General features: G+C 49.7%; 1 protein-coding gene across 3 annotated transcripts; it reads left to right on the forward strand.

Annotated features, from left to right (window-relative positions):
• The first annotated feature begins 822 nt into the window (after positions 1-822).
• On the forward strand, positions 823-10,015 carry c22h18orf25 (chromosome 22 C18orf25 homolog). Of its 3 annotated transcripts, XM_047045442.1 has the most exons (5): positions 823-1,040; positions 1,959-2,877; positions 8,851-9,027; positions 9,462-9,573; positions 9,729-10,015. In XM_047045442.1, the coding sequence occupies exons 2-5, from the start codon at positions 2,031-2,033 to the stop codon at positions 9,910-9,912; spliced, it is 1,320 nt and encodes a 439-aa protein (XP_046901398.1). In that variant the 5' UTR covers positions 823-1,040; positions 1,959-2,030; the 3' UTR covers positions 9,913-10,015. The 3 variants fall into 3 exon arrangements, with proteins under 3 accessions (XP_046901398.1, XP_046901400.1, XP_046901399.1); XM_047045444.1 differs by lacking the exon at positions 8,851-9,027; XM_047045443.1 differs by lacking the exons at positions 8,851-9,027; positions 9,462-9,573; positions 9,729-10,015 and adding an exon at positions 4,901-8,844.
• Positions 10,016-14,365: the final 4,350 nt, after the last annotated feature.

Consider the following 14,365-nt stretch of genomic DNA (forward strand, 5'->3'; position numbering starts at 1 on the left):
GAAATAATATTAATCCAATAAAACAGGGCTAGAGACATTGTGCCTAACTGTACAATGTAAGATGCTTCTGTGTTTATTATAACATTAAATAAGAATACTTTATTAGTCATGGGAAACATACATGGGGACATCAACATACACAAGCTCGAGTGTCCATTAGGTTTAATTTGCTTCAATAAGCATTTCACTATTTAAAAATCAACAGGCTCGTCATTACAAGGGTCTTCCTTTAAGTATGGACGCATTCATGAAGTCCACCTTAGCCTCGAGTTCAGCGTCAATGGCTGGCAGCCTTAGATAGAAAGAAAAATTACTTAAAATGAGAATAGGAAGCCCAAATCTGAAAGGGAGCGTGTCCCATCAAAATACTTTAGAAACACCTGGGAAGAGTCCTGAGAACAGGAAAAAACTACTATACTTGTAATACTTAAACGTATTATGGCAAAAACGTATCAATTCCCTCTTTGCCTCTTCAATCTTCACCTGTGCAAGAGAGAGATTCTGCAGACAGAACGCTGGTACAATTGATTTGATGTCATACGTCATTACATTGTCGTTTTTCTCCACTTTACTATTTACAATAAACCCACGATGTTGGAGGAAAATGCTCTAATCGTAGGACTTGTATGAAACCTAATGTGATTTTTTGTAAGGCATGTGAGTTTGATTTAACTGATGCGATTGAGAATATATGGCAGTACACAGTCAAAGCAGAATTCTGGCAACTGCTTCAGCACGTAGCTGCATACTCCTCCACTGCGACCGGCGGCGCTAGCTTCAAAGTCAGCCGCCCACACACTACGGATATGGCGCATAGACTTTAATGTGAACAACGGCTGATGGGGACATTTTGAAATAGCTAGCGAAATAGCTAGCTAGCTAGAATAACGTATCCTACGGTTTAAGTGGACTAAGTTCCACTTCACAAGTTATACGTTGTTTATTACGTGTGTATTACCTATGCATGTTAAATTAGGGTTAAAATTAATGACGATGTCAAAAAAGTCGGACACTGGAACAAGAAGAGTATAACATTCCCGGTAAGTTGTTCCTGAGCGTAGCTTACACTGCAGACAGTACAAAGCTAGCGCCAAAGTGTAGCTAAATACAAGGCTAGATTGCAGTCTGGCAGCTAGCTAGGTACTGTAGTTAACGCTAGCTGGAATATTATCTGGCAAATAGGCTGTGTGGGTAGCTAGCGCTTCGTGTCGAGTGGCGCAGGTGCTCTACCGTTCCATCGACTGACAAGTTAAAGTCAGAAGCAGCATATTATATGTGCAAATATATTCACCTTAAACCAACTGCACTTAAACTGAAATGTAGTACGTCGACTTCAGCCCGAAAGGCTAGTAGGGGCATTCGTTAAGGTATTATTGGGCGGCCCGGGGTGTACCGTGCTATACCATTGACTGACTAAGAGTGTCGTGTAGGTCGTGTAAAATAAGGTTACTGCAAGTAAATTACAATACAGGAGAAATTACATGATCCGCTTTTCATCTAATGATCATTGGGTTGTTGAGCGTAACCACCGTTTTTGGTGTAACCATGCGACCTGGGACGTTCGGTTATAAGTACGAATGAACCTATAAGCTACTAGGCTCGCAATGCAGCCAGTTAACGCAAATGCCGTAGTGTAGTGCAATGGTAGACCGTAGAGGTGAGACTGAACGTTGATGGCCTCGGTCACCCCCGTGTTGTTCATACATGATAGATGAGGCCCCGTCTGTGTTATCGAGATGTTACGAAAAGCGTCCCATATTGAATTTAGGAATGGGCGACATATGGTTTAGGAGTTAAACGCGACACTATAATAGCCAGCTAAGCAGTATACAGTATCAGTGTGGCAATAGAGAGCTAGGTTGCATATTGCCTCAATTGAAACATTTCTTGTATTTTAGTTATTGATCAGTTTACCAGATAACAATAAGGTTGAGTGATAACTTTTTCTTTATTTGAAGGCTGTAGTTGAGTTCCTGTCCATGCGCAGTCGTCTATGAGAGTCTGACTGTGGGGCTCTGCACTCAACTAGCATGAAGATGGCCGACTCAGAGAAGTCCGAGGACTATTTGGATTCTGAGATCCTCCCCGAGTGTCCTTCGGAAGAGGGCTCCTCAGGTGCCGCAGTCAGAGGGGAGCAGGACGAGACACTGAAAACAGAGACGACGACCACCACTAGCTCTCCGCCTGGGGAGAAGGAGGCGGACAGCCCCCTGCAGACGGAGGGCGAGCCGGGCCTGCTCTCCATGCCCTGCCTGATGAAGGAGCTCCGCAGAGACTCCCCCGAGTCCCAGCACGCGTCCACGGGCAGCGATACAAAGCCCACCGCCGGACGCGTCTACGAGAGCGACTCCTCCAACCCCTGCATGCTGTCCCCCTCCTCCAGCGGCCACCTGGCCGACTCAGACACGCTGTCCTCGGGGGAGGACGCTGCGGACGCCGGGCACGGAGGAAGGGAGGGGGGAACCAGGGACGGTGGGGCCGACCCGGGGATGGCAATAGGCGGCCAGACGGCAGTGGCCGTGTCGGGGGGGCGCAAGTCTCGGCGCTCGCGCTCCGAAAGCGAGACGTCCACCCCCAACACGATGGCCGCCAAGAAGAACCGCTGTCATCCGTCTGCGGCGGCGGCGCCCGGTGCCGGGCCGGAGAAGCAGACCAACGGGCGCCTGGCAAAGGTCAAAGGTCACCGGAGCCAGAAGCACAAGGAGCGCATGCGTCTGCTGAGGCAAAAGAGGGAGGCTGCGGCGAGGAAGAAGTACAACCTGCTGCAGGACAGCAGTACGAGCGACAGCGACCTCACCTGTGACTCCAGCACCAGCACCTCCGACGACGAGGACGACGAGGCTGCCGCCGGCAAGACAATCAACACAGACATCCCAGGTAATAGCCTGAAACACACACACACACACACATGCACCCACACCCATGCACAAATACACCCATGCACACACACACACACACACAATAGGTAGCAGTCTATCATTGAACACACACTGAGCTCACACCACTATAACCACGATAACAGACATCATGCTAAATACGTGTAGCCAAGTCAATCCAAGATACACACACTGGACTCTGACTGACTGGCACCTGTAGTCACATTCCACATGTCACTTTGCAGTCACTATGAACCTTTCCCACATCTCTCGACAAGGTTCGAGATGAACTCATGAACACTTCACGAGTTATAACCAGTTGTCAATCTGCAAACACACGGGTGCTTCTGGGTTTACGTCTGTTCATCCCCTCACATGGATGGCCTAGTAGCTGAAACACTGAATGTCCCATCATTTTTCTGTCACACCGCATCAGTCTCCATTCACCATGACCCTGCGGGTTACAGCCACTGTGTATCACAACCACATGGTCACCTGAATCACCTGTACTGACTGTTCTGGATTTGAGTCGACGTGTTTTGAATCATTGTCTGCATGTCTGGGCTATCCAGACATCGTGTAGTGAACATCGTCGATGGTCTGCTCTCCACGCGTCTTGTTATTGGGGTGTGTGCAGCCGTTCTTAACCTCCAGCCTTAACTGTAAATAGACAATGGGTCCATGTTATCTGATCTGCTCAGGCCGTGTGTGCTCCCAGTGTTGGGTTAACATGGAGGGCAGCCGCAGCCTCGGGGCACACTCGTGTGGAGTTGCTCGATGGTCTAGCCGTCACGGGGTGATCTAACCTCTATAAGATACGTGGCATGTACTGGAAGGTCGCCGGGATCAGAATAGAGATCAACCCGTAGAGGCTAAGCTCCACTTTGGACCAATTAGAAGCCGACTTGCGTCAAGTTCGGTGTTTGTCAGGGGGTTTTCCAGTTGTTCGCTAAAAGTCGGTCCCCCAGCCCGGGCGGATGTCACCTGCCTTCACCTGGCCTGCCAGATTGGCTGGGAATCCTTTCGATCTTGTCTCTGCGGCCTTTAATTGTCACTCGTGTCCCTGTGCGCCATGCTATTGTTGTTGCACCTCAGCCTTTAAGCTTTGTTCCAAACTGTCTCCCGGGTGACTGGTCTTTCCTAGTAACGCGGGCCTCGTCTCAGGTGTGAGCTCTTCATTTACAGGGGAGGGGACTGTGTGTGTGTGTGTTTGGGCATTAACCTCAGCATAGAAAGTCAAACAGAATCAGCCCTGGACTGTCATTTTGAAATGGCCCCATAAGCCTAGGCTATTTGTTCACAGTTTAAGATGGCATTCGAGATTCCTCTCTTACTCTGGTTCTCTGGTTGTTGGCACAGCTCTCATTCTGGCTCTCGTGGATACAGTTGTGATGTTGAGATGTGAAGGATCTGGTGTAGGAATTCTATGGGTTGGTTAGAACAGCATCTGTTTGAGAAGCTGCCGCTTATAGCCTATGTACCTATGAATAGTTTGTTGAACTTGCCTAATGTCCTAGTTCATTCATTTGTTAAACAAGTGGAACCTGTGGAAGTATGTTTGGGGAGTGTGTGTTTGAGGTTGTGGACGCGTGGGTGTGTGTGTGTGTGGGGGCTGTAGTTAATTATCTTCCTCTGTTTTATGAAGCAATATTAGTCTGTGCATTCTTAAGCCTTAAGACTGAGTAGAGGCCTCCTGCGAGTCCCAGCCGTGTGTGCCTCTCCTGCAGCAGAGCGTTCTCCTCCATACTGGATCTCTAGACCTCCATATCAACCATTACCGCATTCTCCGCACACAGACCAGACCGCTACAACTGCATGACCTAGTCCATCCGCATGTCAAGAGTCGATCTGCACGCATCCCCCCCTAAAATAAAGTCATTTCTTTCTTTACTCTCCCCCCCCCCTCCAAAAAACAACACAAAACAAAATAAAAGTCCACCTCCAAGCAATGCAAGTATGAAGTTTCTTCTCCTGCTGCTACCTCTGTGTGTTATTCTCACGGCTTGGCCTCAATGTCTTTAAAGCTGGCTTCAGCCGTGCGGAGGGATCCGGAGTGGGCGCTCCGGTCCACGGCCTGCTGGACGGCGGCCCGTGGGACCGGAACAGCATCGGCGGCGTCCTGGAGGAGGCCATGACGCGCTTCGCCGTGATGCAGCGGCAGACGGAGGAGCGCTTCCGCGTGTGGATGGAGAAGCTCACGCGCCTCGACTCGGAGGACGACGACGACGACTCGTCCAAGCACTCGAGCGAGCCCCGCGAGGGCGGCCGCCGCCGCCACCACCGCCACCACCGGGGGCCGCGCCCGTCCCCGCCCAGCTCCTTCCTGCCGTCCTCGGAGTCGCAGGAGACCATGACGGCGTACCTGTTGGCGCGGGAGAACGCCAGCCTGACGCCCGTGCCCCTCAACAACAACAACAACCTCTTGCCGGAAGTGGCCACTCAGAACGGAAACCTGGACGTGTCCGACCCCGCCCTGCTGAACGTTTAGGTCTCCCCCGGTCGCCCCGTCGTCGTTGTCCTTGTTGACGTCGTCTTTTTGATGTTGGTGTCTGGCAGGGACGACCTCCAGTAGGGTGTTACTGTTTTTCTGAATGGATCCCGGTTTTCGACAGCGTTGCATACACGACCGTAAGACCCAGTGGTGGATCTGGTCTGACCTCCCACTCCACCAGGTGGGAGGCAGATCTCTCACCCTGCCCGTGGTTAGACTGTCCTCAGCCTCACCTTTTGTGCTGGCTCTGCTCTCGACGGCGCGGTGTTCCCGGCTTTAATGAGGATTTTTATTTCGTACAAGTTTATTTATAGACATAGTATTTGATGCCAAACCGACATACAATCAGTCAACTTCATTGACGTGGAGTTGGTTATATGGGACTCCTCTCCGGTCTGTGCAGGACATCTGCTGGCACTGTGAATCACTGTGTGATACAAATATGTTGGGATTTTTTATGTTGGTTTTTGGGGGAAAACAGTTCGCTGATTCAGTCAACAAGGCCTAAAGACTGGTTTCTATGGCAACCTATGAAGCTAATTCCTCCAATCTGACAATAAGCATCAGGCTAGGTGACACGGGACAGTGACACTTTCTCTCTGTCAGGGCTCTTCATGTATTGCTTGCAGTATGATCGATTCCAAAAGTTTACATGTTTACCAGCTTCCACCCCCCCACACGCGCACACACACACACACACACACAGTCAGCTCATGTTCTAGAGATGTGCATTACAGCACCCAGTCAGCCAGTAGGCAGGGAACTGCTGCTTCATAGCATGTGCCTTGTGTAGGTGGGGAATCATTGTGCCATTGACTCTCTGTGTGTCTCCTGAGAAACCATATGGAACCAGTGGATCTGAATCAAAGACTGGTTAAATCTTTCATAACCTTTATTTTGGTGGCATAGCTTTACTAACACCAAACATGTAGCCTACTAATAGTAAATAGCTAATTGTATTCTGAATGCAATATTCCTAACCCACACAATTTCTTTAATCAGATTGGATGTCAAACGTACAACATCTTTTAGCCTATGTTTAGAATGTGATTCTTTTTCATGCCTTTTTTTTTTATTTCCATGATTGGCCATTTAGATTTTTAATGTGTGTATTAATGCAGTATTGAGATGCACAAATCATCAAGGAAACCTGGCTGTTCATGTGTGGCTCAAGATAGCTTCACATTTGTCATGTTGTACTGGTACTGGCTATTAGCTGCAATATAAAGAGCCTCAAATGTCCTTCAATACCGTCAAGTTCACGGGCCGTGGTCCACTGTCTGTCTGTGGCCTCATCAGTGCTTGAAGCAAATGCTGCCTCTTTGAGTTGTCTAGTACCTTACCCATCGAACTGAAACCAGGTCTTACACCAAGTGACCGAGTTGTTCCGCCAATAGAACAGACTGGCCTTTACAGCGCATGTTGTCTAGCTAATGTTTACCAATTCACTGAAACAGAGCGGGTGGAAAAAGTGTCCTTTCTTTGGTTCTTTTCACGAGCGGTTGAGACCCCACCCCTCCAGCTAGCGTTAGATAGATAGGAGGCATGGGGTGCTGCAGAATCTGACCTTCACCATACTACCTAGGTTCTAAACCCAGCACCTGGCCAACAGGGGGGAACAAGGTCGTGGAATGTCCGGAACGTTCTGTACGTCGGATGAAAATGTACTGCTCCGTGTACGGACCAGACCCGCAGACAAGTCCTGGGAGTTTGGTTCCTCTTGTCTCTTATTTTCTTTTTAAAGATTTCAATTCTGTACTACTACGTCACTACATCAAGTTATCTTCTGTGCATGTGGTCTACCTGATAGTTGTGTAAATATTGGTATAGCCTAAGAGCAAACGGAGAGACGTTTTCCAGGAGCACGCGTGCAAGGCAGGCGGTGCTGTCTGGGCTGCTGTTCCTGGCCCAGTGGGTCAGCTGCATCACATTTCTTGGGTTTGTTTGATGCCTTCAGGATCTTCTGTCTGTTTCATCTCTCGTTCCCTTTCTGTCGAATTTCAGCAATGTATGAAAACTGCTTCCATGTTTAGCTCGGTGGAGCCTAGCTCCGATTTGATTTCGATTGAAAAACATTTGTAAAAGATCTCTGCCTGTTTTCACGCGTCGCATTACGATATCCTAGATATAGCGGTCTTCCATTTTTGTTTGATTGAGATGATCATGTCCCTCACACGACTGTAGTAATGCTTCATCTTTCTGACCACTGCTCACAAAAGAGAATACTGTACGACAGTAGAGTTACGTTTCTCCTTTTGAATCATTAGAATTTCCCATAGAGGACAGGCTTGGTGTTTACCAAAGAGATACTCTTGGTTCATATGTGGTCTTTTCTATCTTCACTAGCTCCCCAGGTTTCACTCTGGGAAGTAGTTGGCATCTACGATAACATAGGTGACCGCGGTCAGTGCCATCCACCCTGTTGACTCTGCCTTGACTCCTTCCCACAATGCACTGCTCTCCGCCCCTTTTTCTGACACGCGCTGTCCAGGTTACCTCAGACATGTGCTCAGTATTTGGGCTGGAGTGTGTGTGTGTGTGTGTCACCCTCCCTAGAGACTGCCCTGTAGGGTACTACAGACAGGGGCTTCATTCCTAATACACCCCCTGGGCCATTCAGTCGACACCCTACACTCCTGTGCATGTCTGAATGCAGAGAGGAAACATTTATAGGGCTCAGGGGTTTGTTTAGAACGGAACCACACACTCAAAGCACTCCCCCCCCCTCCCTTCTACCAAGGAGTCAACATGACAGGCAGCTAGTACTCTTACAGGCTAAATACAGGCCAAGGTCAAGTCTAGTTCTGACATATATTTTTGATTTCCTGGTCGTCCAACTACTGCTGCATCTGCATTGACTTGCCTTATTGTATTCGCAGTGGAAGATGACCTTCTGTTTTTGTAACGATTGCATCCAGTAGGAGTTGGTTGTTTGAGAATGGCTGTTATTTGAAAAGCATTAAAACGGAGACCTAAAGAACTGTCTTGTGGTACAATTTGTGTGCTCGGAAAACAATTCCCAGGAGACTTCAATGGTGTCCCCCGTGCTTGTGAGGACATGTTTGTAAATATTTCCACCCCCTCAGGAAATAAAACTGAAATCATGGGTACAAAGTTTTTTATATATTTTTTTACTGGCCAGAAGTCAGTTTCATTTTTGAAACACCTAGGTAAGATCTTGCTGGTTGGTCGGTGGTGGTGGTGGTGGCGTGGCGGCGGCGAAGCAAAGTTCAGCCCACTAACCACATGGGCGACTAGTACATGATAAACACCCACACCTAATTAAACTACCGAGAGCAGCGTGTTTCTATTCATTTGCAAGAGCATTCATTTCGATAGGGGAGCCTAGCCCCCACGACACGGCTACAGTGAAACATCGTCCAATACAAAGAGGACACTGAGCCCCTAGTCAAGGCCATCTGTGCCACCTCATTTGAATAATGCAGTTGTTTGTGTGTGTGTGTGTGTGTGTGTCTTCTGCAGACGGGCCTCCAGTAGAGGGCCACTATGATATTTCAGACACTGATTCTAACCTGGAGAGTGTGACTGTGGGGACAGTCCGGACCACGGTGATAAGGCAGGATGTAAACCCCCTCAGGGACCAGGAGATGGCAGCCAGGCGCCCTGTGGGGTGTATAAGAGCGCTCCACTCTCTCCCAGGTAACCCCCCCCCCCCTCCAACCCCACGGTGAACCAATCGTGTCCTCCGCCCGGTAGGAACTCCGCCTGGTGTTGACTGTGCTGCTGCAGCTGAGCGAGCCTGGAGAGGCCTTCGGGAGCTTGTCTTGCACTCGATACATTTGAAACACTGTGTCCTCTGTTGTTGTGTGTCGCTCCTCGTGTAATAACCTCGCTTTGGAACCGCCCCCCCCCCCCCCTGATGCCCCCCCCCCGTCCCCCCCCCCCCCCGTCCAGACAGTCGTTCACTGACAGACGTCTCCATTGTGTGATGCTCCTCGTTTCCTCATCCCTTGTTCAACTGCTGTTTCTGTGTGTTCCACTGGGGGTATTACAGCTCTCTGTGTCCATGCTCTCTTTCATGGGTGATGTGTGTGTGTGTGTTTGGCCATGCTGTGTGTGTGTGTGTGTTCCAGGCCACATGGAGGCAGAGCTGTCCCACAGGGAGCCCGCCCAGCACAAGGGCCAGATGGAGCTGGCCTCTTCCGACAGCGAGGTGGAGATAGTCGGGGTGCAAGAGAACTCGAGGTTGGTGTGCGAGCCCGTCAAAAAAGCCTACGGAGCTGGAGTGTCGATCTTCAGCGGCTGGGTGTAATCACCCAGGAAGATTTGATGACTGGGCTTTTTGTGATACCCGAGTGAGATGTTCTTAACGGCGGGTGGTGTTCATGATGTTTCCCCAGATGCGCCCATCCCAGAGGAGGGGTGAGCCTGTCCTCCTGGACACCCAACTCCGTGGAGCCCTACAGCAGTGGCCGGCAGGGCCAGCTCTGGACTACCATGTCCCCACAGCCCAACTGGGTGTCCCCCCCGGAGGTTGTGGACCTCACCCTGGACGAGGACACCCGACACAAATACCTGCTCTGAACAACTTGTACACTGAAGACCCCTCCGCTCTGCTCCCCTTCTTCCTCCTCTGCGCTCCCCCCCGCCCCACCACCACCCCTCTCAGCCCCACACTCCCCCCCCCCACCACCACCCCTCTCAGCCCCACACTCCCCCCCCCCCACCACCACCCCTCTCAGCCCCACACTCCCCCCCCCCCCCCACCACCACCCCTCTCAGCCCCCCCCTCCCCCCCCCCTCCACCACCACCCCTCTCAGCCCCACGCTCCCCCCCCCCCACCACCCCTCTCAGCCCCACACTCCCACCACCACCCCTCTCAGCCCCACACTCCCACCACCACCCCTCTCAGCCCCCCGCCCCACCACCACCCCTCTCAGCCCCACACTCCCCCCCCCCCCCCACCACCACCCCTCTCAGCCCCACACTCCCCCCCTCACCACCCCTCTCAGCCCCACGCTTCCCCCCCCTCCACCACCACCCCTCTCAGCCCCACGCTCCCCCCCCCACCACCACCCCTCTCAGCCCCCCGCCCCACCACCACCCCTCTCAGCCCCACACTCCCCCCCCCCCACCACCACCCCTCTCAGCCCCACACTCCCCCCCCCCCCCCACCACCACCCCTCTCAGCCCCACACCCCCCCCCCCCCCCACCACCACCCCTCTCAGCCCCACACTCCCCCCCCCACCACCCCTCTCAGCCCCACGCTTCCCCCCCCTCCACCACCACCCCTCTCAGCCCCACACTCCTGTGGTCGGAGAGATGTCTATCAGACAGGGAAAAGAAATAGGGTGGCAGAAAAACGTGGCCAGTTCGGGGCAATCCCCCTGCTCTCCAGAAGGGTGGAGACGGGTGTAGGGCTAAGTAGTTGATGTAGAACGTGGCCTGTGTATCAACCCCTCCTCCTCCCTCCAGGTGTTGTTGGCCACACCCATAACCCTGTAAAACGTGGACTCTTCCTGCGTCTGAGTGCTATTTGTTTTTAACCTCATTTACAATCTTGGTGTATCAAAGCCATTTTTACTAATGTGATGACGACAATTCCCTGGTTGTGGTCTTTAAGTGAATGGGGGGGGGGGGGGGGGGTGTCTATATATGATGTTAATCATCTGAAAATGAACTACAACAGGACAAGTGGAAAACAGATACAAAGGGTGTTTTACAGAAACCATAGCAATACTACCCCCCCCCCCACCCCTTTTGAGTACCTCATCCACACCCTTGAGGACTATGACAGGTGTGTGTACTATACAGTATGGCGGTTAGCCTGGCACAACCAACCTGATCTCGCCAGTCTTTTGAAACCAAACGAGAGCCATGCGAGCCCCCAGCCAGTGTGATTGGCCAGCCTGCCGTGTGATATACCAGGCTGCTGTGTGATTGGCCAGGCTGCCGTGTGATATACCAGGCTGCTGTGTGATTGGCCAGGCTGCCGTGTGACAGGCCAGGCTAGGTGCTGCTGTGCGTGTGTGGGGCAGGACCAGTGGCTCCGGTCGCCCGTCACTGCTGCTGCTAACGGCATGCAACACTACAGCCCTCCTGGCAGCCTCAGCCTGGCGGCCTTTCCCCCGACCCAGAAGGCTCCTCTGGCCTGACTGCCTCCTCCCCGAGGGCATCACTCGCCTACTGTCAAGACCGAAACGGATGCGCTCAGCACTAATGTACCCCCTAAGCACTTAAGAAAGGTATGACAGCTGACCTGATCCACCTTCTGAAGGGAAACGTTCGCTTTTGAAAAAAAACGAAACCATTTTGATGGTCCATTTTAAAGTCTCCACAACCCAGACTCAAACTAGGTGTACTGCTTTAATCACCGTTATTTTGGGGGCGTTCCTCACAGTGACGAGCTGGATTGGCATTTGTCTTCTTCTGATGCAAAATACAGTGAGAGGAACTGTCGTCCTGTGAACCTGTCTGAGTGGTTAGAGGGAAGATTCTCCAGCCCCACAGTTTGTCCATCCCAGCAGTGTGTTCCAGAGATAATGTCCCGTCACTAAAAGGCACGTTTGCCATCTGTGGACGTCTTCAAACCACAACAATCACATTTTTGTTCCCTAGACACTAAACTACCCATTCCCTAGTTTTTACTCCCTGTTCTCTTGCTTATGTTTACACATTCAAATCTTTCACAATCCAAACGAGCGTCTAGGGAATAGGGATGATTGTGGCGTTGTGAACAGGTCCAGGGCGACCGTGGAGAGACTGCAAGTGTCCCAGGTGTTGGTGGTCAGTGAATGTACTGTCAGACCCCTGTGGTGCAGACAGGCCCTCTCCTGGTTAGTGTATGCGTGTGTCTGTCATGTGTCTTTGTCGAAGACCACCCCCAACACCCCCCTTCCAAACCTCTTGGGACCCCTTGATGACAACCCATGAAATGAATCTTCCATTGAACATTGCAAAGCAAGATGGCCTGAATAACCTTGGAATGTGCACTATTTTCTTTCAGAATTATGTATATTCTTTTATCTTAAAAAGAGGGGGAAAAAAAGAAATTCAAGACGGCGGATTTTTGGGGTCGTCCCTTCAAGAGATATTTTAATATTAGATGTGAATTTAGTAAATAGGCAAAAAGGAAAGTACTGATGAGAGTTGTGCCTGTTTGGGGGCCTTTTATTGTGTAGAAAGAAAATATATTTTAATGTATGAGCTGTTTTCCCCCTGAACCTCAGGGCTTTTCCCCCCCTCCGCCCCTCCTCCGTGTTTCTCATCCTCCCTTTCTTGTCCTCCCTCTGTGCGGTGTCACCCATGTTCTCATGTCTAATGAGACTGGAGACAAGCCTGTCTAGTTTTATCAACGATCTGAATTTACACATCAGTCCTGTTTTACTGCATAAAAGGTAATCTGTCATTGGCTGGCTTGATGAAGCATGTGATCTAGGTCCTGCTCGTCATGGAGCACAGAGAAAGGCCACTTCCTCCAAGATCTCCACCAAAGCCTTGTGGAACTTAGTCGATGAAAGACCAGAACAACTTAGACGTGATATTAAATTAAACCTTTGGTCAACTAACCATTTATATTTTCCTTTTCACGTACAAAATATATTTTCAGCTCTTGTATGTTTTTTTTTTTTTTAACCAAATTCTTTTGTGATGGGTATATGAATTTCATCTCTAATTGAATGTTTTAACATCATTGCTCCCTGTCTGAGTATACACAGGGGTGCGTTACCATGACATCATATTTACTTTGAACTTCATCACCATCACTGTTTTTGGTTCCTCACTGGCCAGTTCCTTTCTGCTGTTTTCAGCTAGCACTGAAATGTAGGTTAGGATTTCAGACCTCCTTGCATGCAAACCTGCTAAAACCATTCATGTTTTGTAGCTTCTCATCATGATTATTATTATTATGTCTGTTAGGAGAAACATTCGCTCATGCCTTGGGTTCAGTGGTTTGCTTTCTGTGAGAAATTATGGCAAAAATGCCTGAATATGGTTGCACATACCATTTGTTACATTTCAAGTCAAATATCAATATTCTCCCTCATTAATGTAATCTTTTTTTGTTCCGTTATTTTCATTTACTGTCAGTATTTTAAATTAACAAAAAGATGTGTTGATATTTTTTGTTGCTTCTGCAAGACCCTGACTTTCTTGAAAATATATGTATGTAGAACAAAAGGAAACTATTTTAAAAAACGAAATAAAGTATTATTTAAAGTATGAGTGTGTTGTTTTATTTCATCTACTTCACTCTCGTGCCATATGACAACTAGCGTTATCGTTTGCTTTGAGATCAGTGAGATGAGCACATATAGTGACCCCTAACCTCGCAGGTGGTGTTGGTATTATAAAAGTGCACAATCATGTGTGTGTGTGTTAGCAAGACGGTGTATAAGTATGTGCCTGTGCACTGCTGAGGGGGGTTGGGGGTTGGATCTCTCATTGTCTCGCTCTACCCTGTGGCCAGCTAGTCTAGACAACTCTCGTACCCATAAACAATATGACCCCCTCAACCACAAAGAGAAAGGGTCAGAGGTTGTGGGTGAGGCACCTGCCACTAGGGTGATGTGTTGGCTCCAATTGAGAGCACAATGAGATCCCTGAGGCCATGACAATCTGCCTGCTCTAACCCCAACCCCCGAGTCTTTCTGTTTTCCCCTGCATAGGTCTTCAGCTGTATGCTAATTCCCATGGGCACCACTGGTTCCAGTCTGCTTGAATGTCTATACAGTTTTCATTATTCATGAAAAGAAATGGTTAAACAAAATTATGTGTTATGATTTTTGGAGAATATTGTTGACTTTGATTTTGTAACGCGCGACCAAAGCACTAATACACACGACAGCCTACATGACTACCAAGTGTTGACTCCACCACCAGAGGGCCATGTGTTGATAGATATTCCGTATGTCACAGTATTCCTCATTTCTGTACAATAACCAATGCGTGTCTGTCTGCATGTGCCCTGTGGTTTGTTTCTTCAGTTTCTAATCCAATTTTAAAACCCATCGACTCAGTTGACTTGTGATGAC

This window comes from Hypomesus transpacificus, chromosome 22 (genome assembly GCF_021917145.1).
Source record: "Hypomesus transpacificus isolate Combined female chromosome 22, fHypTra1, whole genome shotgun sequence".
Taxonomy (NCBI): Eukaryota; Metazoa; Chordata; class Actinopteri; order Osmeriformes; family Osmeridae; genus Hypomesus; species Hypomesus transpacificus.

Bases quoted from the DNA above. Each gene is read 5' to 3' on its own strand.
- c22h18orf25 (XM_047045442.1), top strand. From the start codon at position 2,031: ATGAAGATGGCCGACTCAGAGAAGTCCGAGGACTATTTGGATTCTGAG. The intron at 2,878-8,850 runs GTAATAGCCTGA...TGTCTTCTGCAG, and splicing joins AATCAACACAGACATCCCAG to ACGGGCCTCCAGTAGAGGGC. The intron at 9,574-9,728 runs GTTGGTGTGCGA...ATGTTTCCCCAG, and splicing joins GGGGTGCAAGAGAACTCGAG to ATGCGCCCATCCCAGAGGAG.